General features: G+C 40.7%; 1 protein-coding gene across 1 annotated transcript in view; it reads right to left on the bottom strand.

The window, feature by feature from the left end:
• Window positions 1–7002: 7002 nt before the first annotated feature.
• The window catches only part of NKAIN3 (sodium/potassium transporting ATPase interacting 3), a 268373-nt gene continuing 252916 nt past the window's right edge, over window positions 7003–22459 (bottom strand). The window contains exons 6-7 of the mRNA XM_049700788.1: window positions 19474–19543; window positions 7003–9991 (exon numbers count right to left, since the gene is read on the bottom strand). Coding sequence (XP_049556745.1) covers window positions 9982–9991; window positions 19474–19543 — 80 coding nt within the window. The 3' untranslated portion in view covers window positions 7003–9981. The remainder of the gene's footprint in view (window positions 9992–19473; window positions 19544–22459) is intronic.

Genomic DNA, 22459 nt, shown 5'->3' with positions numbered 1-22459 from the left:
GGCCAAGAATGCGCCAGGAAGAAGTTTGTTTTCGCAAACAGAGGAGTAGGGTAACACTTCCCGTGGAAAAAGCATGCTGCACCCATGCTTACTGCAAAGGCTTCCCATGTCTGTGAAACATACCGGGACTTTGATATCTTTGCAACTGAAAAAAATCAAAGCATTCTACTAGAAGAGATAATTTGACAACTACAAGATGGAGAAAAATTTATCGAAGGGGAAAATTCCAGAGAACTAATACCAAAAACCACAGTCTTGAAAATCTATTCATTTTTTTCCCCCGAGAGAGCATCTCACTAGAACATGACTTCTATTTAGAATATTCAGGGAATGTCTTTGCTATTCCTGATACTTTAACTTTTAAAATACCTCAGCGTCTTTATTTTAATCATTTTGGATGGTTAGGTTTCCAGAATCAATTTTATGTACCCAATTATTTAAGAAGAGCTTATTCACCACAGGGCCAATGTATAAAGTTGTGCAGGTTATACAGGGCACAGCAATGCCCCATTTAAAGTGTTTCCATTCGAATGACAGACATTGAAGATCTGGATGGTTATTTGAAACTTTTTCCCATAGATGCTGAAGTGTCTAATTTAAATAAAAATCGATCATTTAATTTTAGGACAAATGAAAGGACCGTATCTTGATTAAGGGGTTCCTGTTCCTAATTTACAGTAAATGTTTTTATTGATAATCTGGATTTATCACCATATGAGTAAAATGCTGTCCTTTGAAGCAATACAGTGTTACCCACAGGCTCTACTAAGTGTATTCATTCTCACCTTAAATGTCTCCAGACAACTGTGCTATAGATTTTTATTAGTTTTCTTTCCCTGTTCTTTTAGTTAGGGAGAGTATGTTAAATTATTGCAAGTGTTCCTGCATGTTGAAAGTATTCCTTTCTAGTTCTCTGCTCTTTAGTCTGTCATGTGATTGACAATAATATCATTAAGATCATAAGAACTGTGTGCAAATTAAGAGTTAATAGGATTCGGCTTCCCTGGTGGCGCAGTGGTTGAGAGTCCGCCTGCCGATGCAGGGGACACGGGTTCGTGCCCCGGTCCGGGAAGATCCCTACATGCCGCGGAGCGACTGGGCCCGTGAGCCATGGCCGCTGAGCCTGCGCGTCCGGAGCCTGTGCTCCGTCCGCCATGGGAGAGGCCACAACAGTGAGAGGCCTGCGTACCGCAAAAAAAAAAAAAAAAAAGAGTTAATAGGATTGAAACAGAGGGTTGAAGAACTTTTCTATGGGAAAAACTCAGGAGTTTCAGAGTGGGGACTTTATAACATTTATTGGGATAGTCAAAGACCTTTTCTGTGTGTTCCTTGGTTCTCAGTTCTGTTGTGGGTAGAGGTTGCCAGGAAGCAGAGTTCTTGTCACATATAAGGGAGTCTCAGAAAAGTTTGAAAGGTAAGCACAACTGAGAAGACAATGTTTTCTTGTCTTTCTACCTACAATGGCAGAAATTCCTTAGTGTTTTCAGATTGGGAAGGTCTCGGGGGGAGTTCTCACCTATACATTTCTACCATGGGATGAGAAATAACTTTATTATTTGGAAAGAGAATAAAACATGCATTTAGAAAATTAATACTTTCCACTTCAGATGATCCCCTAAGGACTTAGAAGTATTTTGAAGTGCTAACACCCAAATTCCCTTTGAGTTATATAGGAGGAAATTGGAATATCTGTGTTTTTATGAGAAAACGAGACGTAGCCTTATTACAGCTGTCACCGATACTAATAATACTCTGTGCTGTTAGCATCCATCATACGGCATCTTAGATTTGCAGGGAAACTTTAATGAAAACGCTCCACTTTCTTAAGAGGTTTTAATTATCGTGCAGCCCCATATTTACAGATATGGAAATGTGAAGATCAGGTGGACTAAAATCAAGGAGGGTTGACGGCCATGGGCCCTGAAACAAAAGAGGAAAGAATAAAACAGGATCAGAAGTCCTTCTTCTCGACCCTCCCCCAAAACATCCTCTCGACAAAGATTAATGGGACCAATGTGACTCAAGCTCAGAACTTTAGAGCCAAGTCTTTGCAGGCCTAGAGCACAAACAGAACTTTACAAAGGGTCAAGCAATTTTGATTTCTGGGGGAACTTGAGATATTTGAGTAATGAATGGCTTTTCTCTGTGATGTTAAAAAAAATCCAAAGATCAGTCCGGTGATTTTTCTCTTAATTCACCACACTAAACAAGTGGTTTAAAAATAATAAATAAAATGGAATTGACGAGCTTTGCTTGCCCTATTAAAAAACAAGTTAAGCATGCCACGTGAATTGCCCCAAATTCCATTCTCTAAAATTACTTAACTTGGTGCTCTGTAGATTATATTTTGCTTTAAAATGTTTAGCACAGGAAACTGATTTTCTTATTTCGAGTGATGGCAAAAATGAAAAGCTATAGAAGGACCTAAATAATTATTTACAGGTATTGGTTGAATAAATGGGTTAAATGGGACAGTTTAGAATAATGAACACCCTGGACAATGCAAAGAGGAGTCTGCACAACACAGTGCAAGTTATGATGAGGGAACCAGAAAGCTAATTACCGTTCACACATAGAACACTCTAGTTGTACCGTCATGATCGGAGTGCAGTAGGAGTGTTGCAACGGTGAGGCTGTTGATTTCACTTTACATAGCAGACCCAAGAAAACTATTATGTAAAAGTGCATTCAATGAGTGCTGTTTTAGGTTTAAAAGAGATTTAAGATAACAGAAGTGCAAGAGAGCAATTCCCTTTAAAAAAAAAAAAAGAGGTTTAAAAGAAATGAAATTATGTGAGGCAGTTAAAAGATGACTTGAAGCAATTTACAAAATCACTTCCTCAGGAACAAAAGTCTTGAGAAGAGACTGATTATCTGGTAATTAATAGTAAACTATCTGCTGGCTGACAAAAAAGCAGGAGAAGGCTCGACTGGAGCAGATAGAAGTATGTTTAAATCACGAGTCAAGAAAGGAGAAGGCAGGAAGGACGGAGCTGTTCTGTTTTTCAGGAAGCAAAGCGCAGTGATCTGAGGTCTGCGATGGTTTTTTGTCCTGAGAAGACAAAGTGGCAAGAGGCAAGCCCACTGGACAGGACTTTCTGATACTCAGATCCAGGAGGAGGGAAGGGGGAAAGGGAGGAGCCACCAGCAGGAACCCAGGGGAAAACAATCACAAGATTGCAGTCAACAGCCAAGGGATGGGTCAGTCCAGACGCATGACAGCTGATGGCCACCAAATGTAGAGAAAAGAAGGCTGGACCGAAAGCTTGGCCAGCAGACTGACGGGACGAGGGAGAAGCCTTTGCAGCTACCAGCCTCCCTCCTCATCTCTGAACCAAGCGAACCAATTGTTGAGATCCTTTCGACACTACAGTTTTGCAGAGAAGGAACACATTGTCCCAGGCATCTTCCTTCTTTTAATTCTCGCTCCGAAAAATAATGTTACACTATTTATCCTTCAGGGAAATGGGCCACAAGGGTGCATTTTAACAATGTGATTTTAGAAAAGGATGTACTTAGTGAAGTTTGTGTGTAGATGTGTGTGTACAGCATGGATAAGTCACCCAATCTTATCTCAGTGATCAGTGTCAGCTGCCAGGTTTGCAGGCACAAGGTGCGAGGAGAATATAACCAGCACTTTTCAGTGATGAAGATCACTTCATGGGGGTGTTGTTTAATGAGTAATACCTGGAAGGTTTCTATGTCTGTTGCTCTGGCTGTCTCCCTTTCACTCACACACACACAAACACACACACACACACACACACACTCACAGAGCCTAGGAGGAATATACGATAAAATCTAATTACAAAAGCAGGTTACGATTTCCTTCAATTGTATGTTTTCTTAGAGAAACGTACTATCAAGTAGTTTAAAATACACCCTCCCCTCCGTATCCACGGGTTTCCACATCCACGGATCTGGGGTGTTGGTGGGGGGAGGTGACTGTTTTCATTGTTTGTGCCGCTTTATTTAAGGGACTTGGGCATGGAGGATTTTGGTTTCCCTGAGGGCTCCCAGAACCAATTTCTCACGGATACAAAGGGACGACTGTACTCGTTGTCTCTAGCCAATATTATGTTCTTAAAGAAAAACAGGTGAAAGGAAACACAAGTCTAACTTTTACTGAGAGAAAATAACAGAAAAGGACCATATACTGTTCACTTGGAAGTCCTTCCCCACCTCCCTAAGCACTGATGTCCATACATATTTGTTGAATTGAATGAAAAGAAAATAATGACACTACTGATAAATTCAGAAGAAAGCGTTGAAGAGTTATGACCACAGAAGAATTAATGTACTTTTGTAGCAGAACAGTGAGAACCAAGCAATACATTAGATTGGTTCTTGAATTTTCAGTTCAATTTTCAGAGAAGGAAAGTTAAAATATACTCTGCAGAATTATGGGAAACATTGAAGTATCTTGTGTCATAGATTTACATTTTTCTTTCTAAAAAGAAAGGCAGAAAGATGAGGTAGAAATTCTCATTTCACAGAGGTGATAATCAATTCCTAACAGTACTGAAGAATATATGTATTTTTCTATAATGTATTATAATTAAAGTAAATAAAAACATTATTCCAAAATATCATGCCCACTAGTTTGAACCTTGTGGCAGAGACTGCTAAGCATTCTTCAATATGCATTTCCCTTTCTTACTAAGAAATGAAGCCCCTAAATTTTAGATGGATACAAGGCCACCATGAATAAGGACTACAATTTCCAGCTTTCCTTGCAACTAAATTGGGGGTGAACCAAGTAGTGTGTGCAACTTGTGAGACACATCCTTAAATGGAAGAAGCACCCTCCTCTGTCCCTTTTTCCTCCTTTTTAGCTGGAATACAAAAGCAATGGCTGGAACTTTGGCAGCCATCTTGAATCATGATCTTGAGAATGGCAGGACACATAGTGAAGCGAGACAGAAGGAGCCTGGGTCCCTGTCTCTAGGGAACCCAAATCCACCTCTTTGCTATCTCCAGAATTTTGAAATATGAAGAGACATAGACCTGTATCTTATTTAAGCCACTGTCATTTTTCTGTTCTGTCACTTGTAGGTAACTCTAATCCTAACGAATGTAGACTGACAACGTTGTCTGCCAAAGCAATTCTACGAGAATAACTAGATAGATTATTGGTTTCTTCAAACTGTTTTTAAAAACTTAACTCTGGAGAGCAAAGGAAAAGCATGCTCTAAATGGAAAATGGTCCAATGTTTTCAGTTACTCAAAGAAACAAGAACAATAACACCAAGTTAAGGATTGATATGTCCAAATCCAAATTGGGTAGAATTTCAAATTTGAATTCTTCCCTCCTTCCTCCCTCCCTCCTCTTCTTTCTCTTTCTTTTCTCCTTTCCTCCCTCCTTTCTTTCCTTCCTCTCTTATTTCTCCTTTCTCTTTTTCCTTAATTTAGTTCTCAGGTTCAAGCCAAGGTATATTCTGGATTCTTCAAATATTTCATTAAAAATGTTTAGTATTTCATGTGCTACTTGCTCTTCATATGCTTGCAAGTCTAAGGAAGATGATTCATTTATCACCTGACACCAAACTTTTCTACAAATATCAATATTTAAGAAGTTTTCCTACCTTCTAGAAATGGCATTTTTTCCTTAGCTCTCAATAAAGAAATTAAGCTTTTTCAGGATGAAAAGGGAAATGCTGCCCACAAATTGTGAATTTTTTGGGAATTCTGTTTTTGGAAGAATTCTTTATTAATAAATACATTCTTCTAATATTTAAGATATATCTGCTCCCTTTCTGCGCTGCACACTATGTAGTTACGTGAGTAGTGATTCCCTGTATTAGCTTAACTTTGGGGCATAATATCCTTGAGTTATGGCCTATTTATCACGAATATTTGAGCAGCGTTCATAGATAGACTATCTGTCAATCAGAGATTACCGATGACTCTTAAATGGGAGGAAACAAGAAAAACAGACATTCAAGGTTTCGAAGTTTGAAAAGATCAATTATTGGTATTGTTTCCTACTTAATTCAGTTATCCATTGAAAGCAACTACTACCTTGGGCTAAAAGGTCAAGTCAGAACATTTGAATTCTAATCAACTCTAAACGTTCTCCTAGTTACCTACTACAGCAACTCAGAAATGATAAGCAAGTATTTCCTTCAAGAAATAATTAGCCAGAATGTTTACACCATAGTAGTGAATCCACATTTTGGGACACTATACATTTTAAAATTAGGTATGAAATGAAGATCTGTTTATTCTTGGCAAGATTCCTTTCTAATTTGCAAAGATTGAAAAGAGCAATTTTGGTTTTCACTTGCTTCTCAGTTTAGCAGTCACGATGGTTCTCTCCAGATTTGTAACGTACATTTCAGCTGATGTTGATGAAGACTAATTCCTCTCAATCATGAGCGAGCGCACCATCCATTAAGTGAGACAGATGGCAGCCCTGCCCTATCTTGTTAGATCAGCCTCTTGAAGCAGGCTGCTTCCCTTATTTAGGTCTATAGGAAATAGCAAGGCTTATTTTTTCTGGAGGAAAAAAGAAAGAAGGATGCTAGGCAGGATGCTAGGCAGGATGTCAAGTTATCTTCAAAACAAGTGAGGCAATAGCCCTTCAGGTCGGAGTGATATGGACATAAGTTTTTGTTTCAGGGACACATACCCTCACACTCTATGGCGGGTGGAAGGCTAAGATACTTGTGGATGTACTAGCTTAGAGCTTTTCCTAAGAGACGTTCTGGATTTCTCTGATCTAGGCAGTTCCACACCCCAGTATGTCTTCTGTCCCTTAGGAATTCTCTAACTAACCCTCGCAACCACTGTAATTCCATCGATTAACCTGTGCTGCTTTGAAGGTAAATCCCAGCTGCCTGTGACTTCACACACTTCTCTTATCTTTAAGAAAAGTCATTGACCAAGACAGAAGACACGGCCTGGGGCAGGGTTGGGCAGGGTTCACGAGGCACGATGCCAGGATGGTTCAAAGAGGAAAAAACCTGTGGTTTTAACGTTCGCGTCTCCATTCCAGTCAGCACTAGGGGCTCATGGGCACTGGGGGACGCATCTCCAGGTAAATCGAGACAGCTTCTGAGGAGAGCGCTGGAACCTGGAGTTGGACCATCTTTTGGATGAGGAGATGGTAGCACATGAATACAGGCTAAATATACGCGTCGCTCTGACCAGACACACACTTTGCATACAGAGAAGCCAAGATTCAGCAAGAGTGTAGATAGAGTGAACATGTTTTTGTCGAAAACCCTGCTGCGTGATGCACGGTGCAGCGTACCTTCCCTAAAACAGGAGGCAAAAGCTGCAAAACCTGGAAACGCTCACTGCTAAGAGGCAGCAAGCTGGACGGTGCTGTGTTGGAATTACCCGGATCAAGGGGTGGCTGCTGAGTGTTACCGCACAAGCCTGTGCTTCTTTTCGTCCCTTGGTCTTAAGTAAGCAGAACCTCTAAAGACTGGCCGGGAAGAGGAGAGGCAGGGAGGGGCCCAGCGGGAGGGAGGGGAGATGGGACATCTATCTGACTTGTTTCTGATGAGTGGCAAATTTTCTGGAACTTTAGAATTACCATTATGGATTGCTGGGATTGGGGATTGAAACAGTTATAACTTAAATGAAGAAAGATTAAAAACTAAAAACACACGTACCATATTAAGTAGTTGCCTATATTGAATATCCATAGAAAGATCACTAATGTGAGGATTTCCTCCTCAACTCTGCAGTTAGACAAGATCTAGGACTCTGCAGTGCATTGTAGAAGTATGTTCAGATTTATACGAAGGTGAAACAGCAACACTAGTTAGTGTGGTACTGTTTTGTGAAGTTTACTGTGTTTTGTTTGTGCATGCGTGTGTGTGTGTGTGTGTGTGTGTAATGAAATGACAGTTTAAAATATTTAAATGTTATTTTTACTCTTCTGTCTTACTCATTTTCTACATTTTTTATATGCTATTAGTTTTCTCCATAATAATATGTATTCGTCTTGGACTTTGAATGTAAAAGTTATTTTAAAATTAAGAAATGCAGTGTTTAGTGTATACTATTTCTAATCTCTTAAATATGGGCAAGTTTTTCAAGCTACTTTTTAGAAAACTTGGAAGAGTTTGGGGTTTGCATGGGCTTTGCACAGCACTTGAATGGGTAACAAGAGCTCCGGACAGGATGCAACTTGTTCTGACATGACAGTGGTAACTGCCTCTTTCAATTGTGGCATGCTTCACAGTTTACACAGTATTTTTTATATTTTCAGCTAATCCTCACCTTACCCTTGGGAGGTAGGGATTGTTGTTCTACTTTACAGATGAGGAAATCTCCAGGACCGAGATGTCTAACACTGCCCAAGACCACAGTGGTGGGCTGGGGACCCAACCTTCCCCCCCTTTTGCCCTCCGGCTTCTCCTTCCTCCAGTCATAGCCTGTGCCCTCTGTATACAGCAGGGCTTCGGACAAATCATCAAATCCCCTAGGCTCCAGCCCCCAACTGTACAAGTCGGCGTGGACTGGCCCTTCTCCCCAGTCCCTGCTATCTCCTCTTCATTTTGAATTTGGGTTTATTCAGTGGAATGAAAAGTGATGGGATTCAGTGAGTGTCAGCTGACTGACAGGGCACAGCCCAGAGGCTGTGAGTACAACAGACCTCCGGAAAGCCCACGGTGTCTGTCATGAACTGGAAGGAACCAGGGCCAACTTTATTGCATAAATTCTGATTCTTAAAAGAATCTTATAAAATACATGGGCTTCAAAGGAGAAGAAGGAAAATAAAAACCTCTACACACATACAAAAAGTTGGACACAATTTAAGATGGTTTGTAGACTGACTTAGAGATGTATGGGCCAAGTTAACTTCTGGATTAAATACTGCACGTAGACACAATTTCGGGCCCTATAGGAGGCCTCATCTTAGTTGTTACACAAAGTGAGCAAAGCTTATTTTGATATGGGAAATAATAATTGAAAGATATGAAGGAAAAAACTGTGATATGTTTTCAACAGTCCTTTTCCCATGGAATATTGTTTCCCATATTACTTTCTTGGTTCTTGGGATGGGGTAGGAGAAAGAAAAGTTGATTCAGAACAAATATAAACATCTTCTTTAGAAGTATTATAGAGAATTCCACACTATTTTAATACTTTTTGGAATATCTTAAAAGCAACATTCCTGATCACAGATTTATGGTTGTGATTTCTGTCCCATAAACCTATAAGCTGTATATTTAGGTCTGACGCCAGTGTCAGAACTGGGAGAAAGGGTAGAAAATCTGAACCTCAGAGATACCAGATTCCCTCCAAATGGGAAAGGTGTTCTACTGGTCATTTCACTCTTTCATACGCCCGTGATATATATTTTTTCAGAACATAGGAAGAACGAGATATTATGCAAGCATCTGAACATTTAGATTGCCATAATATGATTCTGGGTTTTGGAAAGTCGAGAACAAAGGAGGACTCTCTGTTTTGTCTGTGGTGTTGAAAAAATGATCTGTACTCAGTCTGAAAGCCCCATCCACTATCTGTACCCATTTATCATCTGTCACCGCATCTAACTTCCTGCCGAGGAACCCCGGGTAACATCCTCTGTGAGAACTCCCGTCAGGCCTGAGATCACCGCAGTCAGCAATGGGGACTTGACATCTCAACTACACAAAGCCACATTTCTCTTAGAATTGACTGTGGAAAGCTTTCACAGAATGTTTTTCATTTTGCATGCCTCACATTAAATATTGTTAAAAGATTAAAAACCAGTTTTGGGGTACAATTTACAAGTATTCATGTAAGAAGGAAATGACTAGAAAAACACCCACCCAAGCACCTACAACTCATCTAGCGAACAATGCTAATAACACTTAGGCCGTGCCTGGAGAACTCTGTGATTCGTGGGAAAGTGGGGAGGTGCAGTCCATCCTCTGGAAGAAAGTGAGACGTGTCAATGCAGAGAGGTGCTGTCATTGGTGCTTTGCTTCCTAAGTCAAGTTCAGCAGCCGCATTTTCAGAGTCAGCAGTCATTACTTATTTCGACCTGAAACAGAAAGGATGAAGTGCTTTAAAAGACTTCAAAATTGAAAACTAAATTTCCTTTTTATTCATCGAGGCTTTTCAAAAGGCAAAATGTGCCTTCTGCTGTCTGTGCCCGTGGCTGTAGCAATAAGCAAGCAAAACACCTGGGCTCCCTGCGTTTCAGATCAGGGCGGGGCAAGCAGGTGTAAACGTCAGAGGGGAGGACTTGCGGTTTCCTGGGAAAGATGTGTCAGCCACATAGCAAATGGGGAGTGATGTAAAGGTATTGCCTTTGGTGGCCCTGGGGTAAAGCTGACAGGGTGGTATTATGTCTGCGAACCGCTAGCTACAGCCCTAGCCTAACCTTCCTAGAGCCTTCTGTTGGCTGACTGCTGAAGAACCATCCAGGTCTGGCTTTCATACCACCTATGGCCCTTACATACATCCCACCCTGTGATGGTTAATTTTATGTGTCAATTTGGCCAGGCCATAGTACCCAGATATTTGGTCAAACACCAGTCTAAAAGTCACTGTGAAGGTATCTTTCCTTTTTTTTTTTGGAAGAGATTAACATTTAAATCAATAGACTGAGTAAAGTAGACTCCCTCCATAATGTGGGTGGGTCATGTTCAATCCGTTGGAAGGCATTAAGAGAAAAGACTGAGGTCCCCGGAGGAAGAAGGAATTCTGCCTCCAGACTGCCTTTGGACTCCAGATGCAATGTCACCTCTTCCTGGGTCTCTAGTCTACCCGCCTACCCTGCAGATTTGGACTTGCCTGCCCCGTGATCACATGAGCGGATTTCTTAAAATCTCTCTCTCTCCAGACACACACCCTATTGGTTCTGTTTCTCTGGAATACACACTCTCATCTCCAATCATTCTTGTCTCCACGCATTTGACAAAGACTCTGTGCATCTTCCTGACTCCGTACCAGGTGGTAAGCCTTTGGAAGGTGAGGGCTGTGCTCTAGCATCTTCGTACAGTATCAGCCTCAACACAGTGTCTGCTATACAGTTGGCACCCAATAAATATTTGTTGGATACTTTTGTTTCTCTCTTGTGAAAAGTCTTAGCTGATCCAAACCTATTCATCTCTGAGGTTCAGTTGAATTCTCTTCTCCTCCATGAAGATTCCACTTCTACCTCAGCCGTGTTGTTGTCTCATCCTGCTAATGGCAACTCTTATGCTATCAGCTGGACCCCATGTGTAGCGAAGGGCTTTCAGCTTCACAACTAATTGTGCACTGATTGTTTCACTCAGGTATGTAAGTTTTTTCCTGCCAACTAAATTATAAGCAGGGTGCCAGTGGAGATGGTGTTTCATACTTATTTTATATCCCCATCCAGATATTCTCTTCTATTAACTCAGTTCAGTGACTCTATGGCTCGGAATGGACTTTTTCATCATAATTTGAAATAGCTGAAAAAAATGTTCAACTTCCCAGTTTCACTTTTTGGAAGCCACTCTTCTCCCTGTAAATTCTGTTCCCTCCTCACCCCTCAGGGGCGGGAGCCCTGCAGTTCTCTCCTTATCACGCTTTCTCTGCTCTCCTATTTCTCTACATTCTGAAAGATGTAGCCCAAATATCTAGCCCTTTGACCCCACTGAGTTGAACAAGGATTTAAATGGAAAGATAAAGGGATGAGATTATAATGGTGGGATTTTTATAGTTTTATATAACCTTTTAGTCTGAAGGAAGATTCAAGTTGTGGAAGTTTATTCATCCGTCCAACAGGTGACTCTTCTAGAATGGGATAAGGCAGCAGGGGAAGGCGTTTTCTTTCTTTGTTAGTGATAGTATTGGTGGGCATCGGGGGAACGTCTAGGTACCCACTACATTTATCTTTCACGTCACCTCTACTTATAGTTACTATTTTCTGCTTTGGGACTTTAGCAACGTGGATTGGAAAAGCTGCGAAGTAGGCTGAGCCTGTCCCTATGATGCCAGGTAGGAATGCTGGAGTGTTACTTCAGGCATTGGGAAATACGTCTGCAAGGAGTTTTCTAATAAGACAATGAAGCAACTGTGAGAGGAGGCATTGAAAGGAAAGCCTATTGACCACTCTGCCTTAGGTTTTATTAACAGATGGATTTTTAAAAGTCAAACATACACACACAGACGTAAAAAGAATGGTATTATGAATCCCTATGTTCTCACTATCCAGCTTCAACTAAAATAAAAATTATTTAATTAAGTTTCATGTAGTCACCACAACTTTATTATTTATTTTTTGGCTAGAGTATTAAAAGCAAATCCTAGACGTCATGTCTTGTGTGTCACTCATTGGCACATCTCAGTGATGATTCCCTAACTCGGTGATTCTTCCTAGCCAGGGACATTTACCAGTTGTTTGCCACAGTTTGGCCGTGTGTGTGCGCGCGCGTGCGCGCGCCCGCTACTGGTGTCTAGTGGGCAGAGGCCAAGGATGTTGCTAAATATCCCAAAATGCACAGGACAGCCCCTACTACAAAGAATTATTTGGGTCCAGAGTTAACAGTGCTGAGGTTCAGAAACTCTGCTCAAGTAATAAAAATTTTTTCTTCTTTTGTTAAAACCTATTTATTAGCATATCTATCAAAATAGGCAACAATTCCTTAATATCATTTACTATCCAGTCCATATTTGCATTTCCCCAATTGTCTAAAAGCATCTCGTTACAGTTGGTTTGTTGAAACCAGAATCCAAACAAGGTAAACACACTGTATTTGACTCGTATGTCTCTTAAATCCCTTTTAAAATGTAGTCCCCCCTCCCGCGTTTTTTTCATTTGCCCTGTACTATTTCCCACATTCTAGAGTGGCTGATTGCTTCCTTGTGGTGAGATTTAACTTACTGTGTTATTCTTGTATTTTCTACACTTGCAGTCCAAGATCAGTCAGCCCAAGATATTTCATAGATGGTGCTGTGTCTTATTGCATCACCTCTGGAGACATAGAATGTCCAGTTATCACTCTTTTAATGATGGGTCAATTAGTCTGGGTAGAAGAGTTTGAGTTCTGGGATCCTTAAGATCATTTTTTTTGGCAGATTTTGTAGATATGTTGGCAGTTACCTGAGGGTACCTACCCTCGAGGCAGAATGAAATCAAATGATAAGATAGTGTTGTTATTTCAAAGTGTGTCTCCTGATAGGCCTGTCATTGTCTCTTTTTCTATTGCTTTTTTAAGTCTCTCTGTCACTTCCGGGGTGTGTGTGTGTGTGTGCGTGTGCGCGCGCGCGCGCTTGACTCTGTTTTGTACATTCTTTATTATGTCTTGTTTCTTCCCAGAACCTGTCATAACATGGGGATTATATATATTTTTGATGTAACTATAAAATGAAAAATATATATTAAATATAAAATTTGGTTTATCTTCATTACCTTTAATTTTAAAATCAGTGTGTACTTTCTCTTGGGAACAGGTGTGAATGAAGTTACTTTTACTTATGCTGATGAGTTTTTTCGGGGGGGGATGCTCCGTATCTCCACACCACTACGGAAATCTACTTTCTTCCCATTGACATCAATGCCAAGTACTGAGAAGAGTCCTGAGATTCTGGGAGAGACAGGAATTGACAGCTTCCCTGGGGGGGGCACCGTTCAGACACGAGCTTTCTCATTTTGGAAAAGGCTTTATGTGCGTCACAAGGCAGCACGAGGACCGGGCTCCTCGAGGCTCTGGGGGCAGTGCGTGAGGCCATGTGTCAAACGAGAGGGTCTTTGTGTCCCCAGTGAGGATGACTGACCATCAGTGGTGGAGGCCCTCTCGCGTGTGGCCGGCTGCACGGTTGGTGGCCTTGTTCCATCCTAGCAAGGACAATGGTGCATGAACTGACCAGTGTAGGGATGAGTCAGAACTGCGGGAACCATATAAACACAGCCATCTCACTGCTACTTGGTCAAATAGCTACACATTAGGTGTGTTCTTACATTGTCCCTAAAATAGTATAATCATTTCCTAGGATGGATCAAAAAGTCATGAATGCCAGTGACAAAGGGAAGGCTCCCCAAAGCCAGGGAGAGCGGTGAGCCCTAAGTGCCGCCCCGTTTGAGTTAAGTAAGGCAGGCAGGCAGGGAAGCTGCCTCTCCTTTGCGACCACTAAGAGGGCACTGAGTGCTGTACAGTTGCAGTGCTCTGCATGCTTGAGGCGTCCCGGAGAGTTAATGCCTCTGTAAGCGCCCATCTTTCCAGGGACTGACGGTTGCCCTCAGGCAACAGAACTGCACACTCAGGAATGGGAAAAGTGAGCCGCCATCCTATGAGCAGGTCACAGACACCTGGCTCTGCGTGCCACAGGGACAGACACATAGATAGATGGATAGGAAGGTGTGAAAGCCAATCAAGGGCAAATGAAAACAGGATATAGCCAGAGAGCTATCATTTTATTAGTCTTCAGGCGGCTGGTCAAGACATGGAGGAGGGATGGGGTAAATGATGGTTCCCCATCGGTGTTTATTGGTTGTTAAATCAGGGTTTGAAAGCACATCATTCTCACCTCCGCATCTCCCACACACACCCACACACATCCCTTTGATTTGTCCTCCTGGCTGGTTTTTAATGTAGATTTTGTACATGCAGAATGGCCTGGCACCAACTTGTAAGGATACTGATACAAAACACCCGTTCTCAGGAAAGAGCGGAGATGGATGTGACCATGTCTGGTTCCGTCCAGCAGCCCGATCGTCAGAGGCGGATGCCCTCTGAGTCTGGGCTGTGAGGGGTGGAGGTACAGTGGAGCTGACGGCAGTGCCAGCCTGAAATGGGGGGCAGCTGCGTCTGTGTTCCGGTACTTGGTTGCAATAGCAGACACTCTGTCAGCGGTGACCACAGAGCATGTAACAATTTTTGTGAAGAAAAATTAGCCTCCTGCAAAGGCAATCAGACAAGTCAAGATACCAGAGAAAAGTCAAGTTCTCATTTGGAAACCTTAGAAAAAGTTTGGCTAAGAGTAACAGGAGAAGCTTTTTTCATCACATCTTTCTTAACTGCAGTCACAGTGTGTCTTCCTCATGGAAATTTCTCCTCATGGAAATTTCTAGCATCATCAGATCTCTCTACTTCTCTTGTGAAACTCAGTTCTGAGATTCCACTGCTGTCTTTCTTTGATAAACTGCCTTGGTCTAATTATTTTTATGTGAAGAGTTACTGCTACATGCAGCTTAATTGCCCCACCACCCAGTTGCTAACCATTATGATGATTTTGACAAAACTTAAAGTAATTCAGTTGCTCGCTCTGACATCATTCCCTGAATATCTGTATCTCTTTCAGAGCTGCGTGGATTTATGCCAAGCTATGCTTCTTCCTGAGAGGTAAATCTGCTTCTGTTAGCCCCCTTCCTTTGGGGTAGCTGCTGCTTCCACCATGAGCTGCTGCGGAGGTGTCCTCTTCAAAGCCACTGATGACCAGGTGAGCAACCCTTGTCCTGACCGTTTCCCCATTGTGAAAGGTGGTGTAGGAGCAGCAATGGAGGAGACGCTGGCAGAGAAGCAGGATGTACTTATGTTGAGAGTTACAGCTCCCTCATTCGCCGCCATGGCGAGACAATGGTCCCCAGAACAGGCTCCCCTTGACCCGTGTGTCACGTATCCCCAAGCCAGACCCAGACAACAATCACCGGAAGCATCGCCATGGCCTTAGGCATAAAGGATGCCATTGTTTAGATGGTGCAGCAATGGCTGCTGAGGGCCTCAGAGCATCCCCACCAGGAGCCAAGGTTCCTTCGCGGCTTAAACATCTGCTTCCTAGTCGGTTGCTGACTTTATGTGAGAACGGTGGTGAAGGCCAGATTAGATATGCACAACTTTCAACTTTATCCTCTGCAGCGTGGCCTCCATGCAGGGGACATTCGTTTTCTTCTTCTGCTTTTGATAAACTCTTCATCGTCTTTCCAACATCAGCTCAGGCATCATCTCCCAGTGGTGCCTTCTCTCCCCAAGTGAGAAGTAAACGTTCCCTCTTCTGCAAAAAATTGCCTTGGGGACATTGTTTTGTATCTACTTATTTCTGTGTAGGTCTCCTCTACTAGATCATTCACGGCTGGAGGTCAAGCCCAAGTATTACTCATCTTTGTATCTCCAGCCCAGGGCCTGGTACACATGTTGTGAGTGACCAACAAACAGTTGTAAATGGAAGTAAACCAATTTATGTAACCAGTGGGTCTTGATAGCTTGGTGCCATTACTTTTTTTTTTTAATTTAAATATAGTTGATTTACAATGTTGTGTTAGTTTTCAGCATATAGCAAAGTGATTCAGATATACACACACGCATGCACACACACATACATATATACCCCTTTTCAGATTCTTTTCCATTATACGTTATTACAAGATATTGAATATGGTTCCCTGTGTTATACAGTAGGTCCTTATTGCTTATCTGTTTTATATATAGTGGTGTGTATCTGTTAATCCCAAACTCCTAATTTACTCCTCCCCCCCTTTCCCCTTTGGTAACCATAAGTTTGTTTTCTGTGTCTGAGTCTGTTTCTGTTTTGTAAATAAGTTCATTCGTTGATGCTGGTACTTTAAAGAGAGACAAAGCATGAAAGACCAAATCCACGTGTGAACTGCCTCACATCACATCACCCCAGTGCACATATTCACACCCAGTTGGACTGTGGGCCCTGGAAAAGTGCACTTTATGATTGCGAGCAGTGACACAATCAAACACAAGAATGAGGGCTCCCTGTACAAGTCTGCAGTGAATGTAACCACCCATCTGGAGTTGAAAGTTACCCATCTATATCCATGTTCCCAGGAATATGATAAAGATTGATAAAGATTCTCCCGATCTCCCTCTCCTTCATAAACCTGGCTTTGTACTCTATGGAACTTTAACCTTAACGAAGGTTAAAAGCCAGGGTTCCTGCCCCCTCTAACGATTTAGTTCAGAAGATTGGCTTTTCCTCCAGTCTTGCTGGTACAATGGATGTGGCATCCCTGAGCTGGTTACAATGGAATCCAATACAAAGGCTTTTATTAAAAGAAATCAAGCAGGCTGGTTGATGCCAACTGGATAAACTCTGCCGTATTTGCATACCTGAGGGGGGCACCCACTGACCTCTTAAATTGTTTCATGCACAATGATTTTAATTTGGGTTTAGTTTGATCTTGCCGATTCATGCTCCCTCCATGGTTGAAAGGCATTCCATATTCATCTGACATAATGATATGCATCATCTATCAAAGTAGAAACTTGTTCTCTTGCTTTCTGCAGCCTGTAGTTGAAGCCACATTCAGCTGAAAAGGTGTGGGAGTTCAGCAGTGAACAGGGGAGTTGAGAAAGCCCTTTGGTGCAACTAGAGATTATCATACTAAGTGAAGTAAGTCAGAAAGAGAAAGATAAATACCATCTGATATCACTTATATGTGGAATCTAAAATATAACACAAATGAACCTATCTACAAAACAGAAACAGACTCATAGACATAGAGAACGGACTTGTGGTTGCCAAGGGGGAGGGGGGTGGGGGAGGGAGGGACTGGGAGTTGGGGGTTGGTAGATGCAAACTATTACATTTAGAATGGATAAACAACAAGGTCCTACTGTAGAGCACAGGGAACTATATCCAATCTCCTGTGATAAACCATAATGGAAAATAATATTAAAAAAGAATGCATATATGGGTATAACTGAGTCACTTTGCTGTACAGCAGAGATTGATACAACATTGTAAATTAACTATACTTCAAAAAAAAAAAGAGAAAGCCCTTTGAGGAGGGAGTGGAGTTGATCAAACCCTTTTAGGTAAACTTACCGGGACGTTTCATGTGTTCTGGATTCACAGAGATTGAAGGGACTTTAGGAAACAGAGACAGAGGTCACTTGCCTCTGGGCCATGCCACAGGACACCCTTTTCAGGCACATGGATACACGAGTGTCATTTAAGAAAGGAGATTCCATTACCATCAGTAATCAATTGGCATTTTTTAATAACCTCCCCTAATAGTAAGATCTTTCTGACATCTGACCGACATCTTTCATACTGCAATTTCTCTGCTGAGTTATATTTTTCACAGTGGAGATGAAAGACATCATCCATCATCCTCTTTTCACATAACAAATATACATAAGACTCTCTAAGTCACCGCTAGGCATTGTTTCGGTTCTTTTCTCACTTCCAGTTGCTCTGATCATCTTTGTTATGTCACAATCCCTGCCAAGTTCCCCACATCCACAGATACCCACTTCTGGAGTTGATCATTTATGAGCACTCAGTAGCATGAGTAATGAGGTGACGGCTGCTTGGTCCTGGAACGTTATACAGGGTGAATGTTTTTCCAGATTAGGTTGGCTTTAAGAAACCAACATATATTTAAACATCTCTCATGTGACAGGCACAGTGCTGATTTGTGTAGCCTGTGAACTATGTTTCCTTCAGCTCATTCTGCTGGAATCGAGTTAATTCCACATGGGGAGGTGGAGTAACCAGTGCAGGTTTCTCAGGGCTTCCGCCCCAAAGAAGCTGGGGAAGGGGGTACAGATTTGGGCAGGAACCACTGTGGCAAAGAGGCAGCTGATGAAGACTTTCATGCGTGTTTCTTACACCAGTGACTGCTGTCCAAATTTCCTCTGTCTCCATGAAATTACAGAGCACTGAGCCAAAAGAATCGGAAGGTCGTCCGAGCAGGTCCACAATGTCATGTTGAGGGAAAGACCCCAGCTCCATCACTGACTACTTGAGGGACTTTGGGAAGGTTGTCTATCATCTATGAACCTCATAGATGTAGTAGTCTATTTCGTACATTACAGTAGTTTCATGAGGATGAAGTGAGATAATATACGCAAAGTGCACATGATATCTATTATTTTATACAGTTGTCTATTTGCTACTTAGAGTTTTCTAGGAATGGAGTCATGGTATCTATTTTCTTGTTTTCTAGTATTTTATCAATCAAGTGACCATGATTGCTTCCTTATACTCAACTGAAATCTGTCCAGTTTGAGGTGTTTTTGTTGTAGTTGTTGACTTCCTTCCGGTTAGTCAAATATTTGAGTACTAGGCACAGTCATGGGCAACTTTACAGATGCTCTGCATACCTTATCCCATTGAATCCATCCTCTGTCCTCCACCTATGAAACTGAGTCCAGGTGACAGAACCAAGTCTCAGAGACTTCAAGGGAGGCCCCTGGGGCCACACAGATAGAGCATGGATCCCAACCTAGTCTTTCTTCCCTTTTCCCTCTGCTATGTTGCCCCCAAGACACATATTAAGTTTCTGTTTTGTAGACTAAATCATCCTTTTTTCCCCCTTCAATTTGGCAATCAACTACTGATTAAAAAAAATAAAATAAAACTATCATTTTAGAAACATAAACCACAGTACCGACTTCAAATCCTTTTTGGAATGAAAAATAATAATGATAATGTTGGGTTACATGTGAAAGGTGTGTTTCAAATATGAGTGGAAAATTAAACCAATGATTAGTAGTGGTAGGTCCAAATTATTTCAGGTTTGGTTAGTTTTGGCCAAGTTAGAAGGATTAATATTTTCCATCTCATCACACCTTTACTTACAGATGAACAGGCTTTAACTCAACATGATCCTGGTAGTAGGAGTGTGCATCAAGTCCACCTATGAAATCAACTGAAAATACAACATAGCCCGATATGAATAAATGTGCAAACTCACATAATACTAGGTGATTTAAAAAGAACACATAGAAATAATATTAACAAGAATATCTACCTATCACAAAAATGGAAGAATGTGTATTTAAGATAAAGACTGTTCAAAATATTATCAGTTGTCAAAAAATGGGGAAATTTTAAGAAACACACATAGAACTTGGGATCTTAGTGACTGAAAAATCACAGTTGTTACTGGCTTTAGTGAAAAATGAAGTAACATTAAATAACATTAGATTTTAAATAATGTGTTTGTCCTTAGGCATACAGATATGCCCTTTCCCCCTATATATCAAAAGATATACCTTTTCTTCTTGTTGCCAGAATCCGTTTTTTTCCTTAAGAATATTTATTGCATCATTAGAAAGACCTTTGAGAAGTCACAAAATCTATATCCTTGCCTTCTGTCCTCAAGCTGTCCCTGACAAATAAGCACCTGCATTCTGTTGGGTCCCCTAATTTCCTTTCCCTTTTTGGCCATGCCATGCGGGCTCTTAGTTTTCCGACCAGGGATCGAACCCATGCCACCAGCATTAGGAGCACGGAGTCAACCACTGGGCCGCCAGGGAAGTCCCTAAGCACCTGCATTTTGCAGAGGAGGTTTCGACTTCTCTCTGGTGGTGTGGTACTTGCCTCACAGTCTGTACAGACTCACTATTTTTGGTAATATTCTTTCTAATTTCTTTCTGTTTTGATCAAAGCCTCAATCTTTCTTTTCCAAACCTAATGTCTACAGCTAATCTTAGTTCATTTCTCCTGATTTTTTTTTGTCATAGTCCATTAAAAATATTAATTACGTCATTAATTAGGTCATACCAAGCTCTGGTTATACTACAGCACTCTAACATTAACAGATATGTGGGCATATAGGAACACTGAACTCTGTGTCTGTGTGTTTAGGTACACAGCTGTGAATATTATATTATATCCTCCACTCAAGGCAGGCCTTCTAGTGAACTGTGATTTAGAGAGAGATGAATTAGCCTAGAAGTTCTAGTGAAGTCTTGACCTAACCTGACTAGCTCTATCCTTCCATCTCCACTGAAGGAGGTGAGGTGGAGCTTCACCAGATCACTGTGTAGACATGAGCTTTGGAGTCCTCTGGGGCTCACAACAACCAGGTGACAAGGGACCATCTCCAGGTAATACCCCTGGAGACCAGAGGAGGCTGAGGCCCATCCTTTGCCTACCAAGTCCCATAGGTTACCTGGATACAACCTCAAGGAGAGAAGCAGTGAGAGGGGAGTCAATGTGAGACACTAAAAAGATTTTTCCCAGAGAGAATGAGCAGTGCCTAAAGGGGCCATTTAGTCAGACTGGATTAAGTTTTTATTAGATTAGATATTTAATCAAATATCAACTCCCTTACCTTGTTGACCAATGGGCAGGAATTTAGAAGAAAGATCACTTGATCAATTAAGATCATTGACTAAAAGTTGAATGATCCTATAATTTATAGGGTACTTTTGGAAGTTAAAGGGGGTTTTAAACAAAAGTATAAATATATACATTTGTGAATAAAATTATTCAATTGAAAAATTATATTCAAAATAAAATTATTTATAAAAATAAAGATTAAAAATGAATACCTGTATTCATTAAAGCAAAATAAAAAGAAAACTTCTTTACATTTCTCATTTGAACGTTAAAATGGAACATTAACAGAATGATTATTTTTGGTATATATTCATGTACTGCCATGAATCTGCTCCTTAGCCCATCTCTTATCTCTAACATACCAAACCACTGATATTTGGGGGAAAAATATATACATAATATATAGTTTTTTCAATATGGTTTTATTATTTTCATAAATTTATTTACAATCTTATTCAAAATTTCTTTTTATGATTAGTAAATTTGAAATTGTTGATACCTTAATTGACTGTAAATCACAGTTTTTTTTTTTTTTACTCTATTTGCTTTATTGTTTGCTGTTTCTCTTCCATATACATCTAGATTGACATGTATTGACACATACACACAGAAATAATATATATACATAACATTTTTCTGAATGATTCAAGAGTAAGTTACTTGCATAAAGCCCTTCACCCCCAAATATTTCAGTGAGCATTTCCTCTAAATAATAATATTCTCTTACATTTACACAGTAGAGTTTTCAACTTCAGGAAATTTAATACTGATACAATATTTTTATCTAAGCAAACAACCATATGCCAATTTTTTAGTTGACCTAATCATTTCCTATGTAGCATTAACTATTTTCACTGTGGAAATATCTTCCGTATAGGTGCTGCTAAATGCCAAGTAAGTTTGCTAAAGAGAGGACAGGTGCAATATAGTTTAGCCCAAATACCTCCCCAGCACTGTTAGCTTACATCCACTCAGCACATCTTTCCTTGCCAAAAATGTTACAGGACACAAAACTTAAATTGTATCTATTTATGATTCTTTGTAGAGCTTCTCACAAATCAACTTCTTTTCATTTTGGTGCGGAATATAAATTTGTTGAATAAAACACAGGAGCTCTGCCAAAAGAGTCTTCTCTCAGGTTAAGAAATTTCAGAAGCAAATTATAAAATTGAAAACTAAATTCTGTATAACATTTAAATGCTAATTTGTCCAGTTTGCTTGCTTTTGTGAGCATAAATTTCAGTGTTTTCCTTTTTTATAAGCTTTCATTTATTGCCATTTACTAAAAGCTTCAAAAGATTATTTGGGGGTGCTTCGTTTGATTTAATAACTTGATTTAATAATTTTATTTAAATTCTTTAACTGATCTTGAATGCAGGGCAGCTAAAATGTAGAAGACTCATTTATGAAGTGGTCACAGTCATTGTAGGGAACTTAGATTAACTTATAAAGCAGTTCTTTAAAGGCTGAAATAACCCTACCTCTGACAGATGAAGAG

The sequence above is a fragment of the Orcinus orca genome, chromosome 17 (assembly GCF_937001465.1).
Source record: "Orcinus orca chromosome 17, mOrcOrc1.1, whole genome shotgun sequence".
Lineage (NCBI taxonomy): Eukaryota > Metazoa > Chordata > Mammalia > Artiodactyla > Delphinidae > Orcinus > Orcinus orca.
Note: the sequence above shows the minus strand (reverse complement) of the source record. Positions and strands in the feature narration are given on the sequence as shown.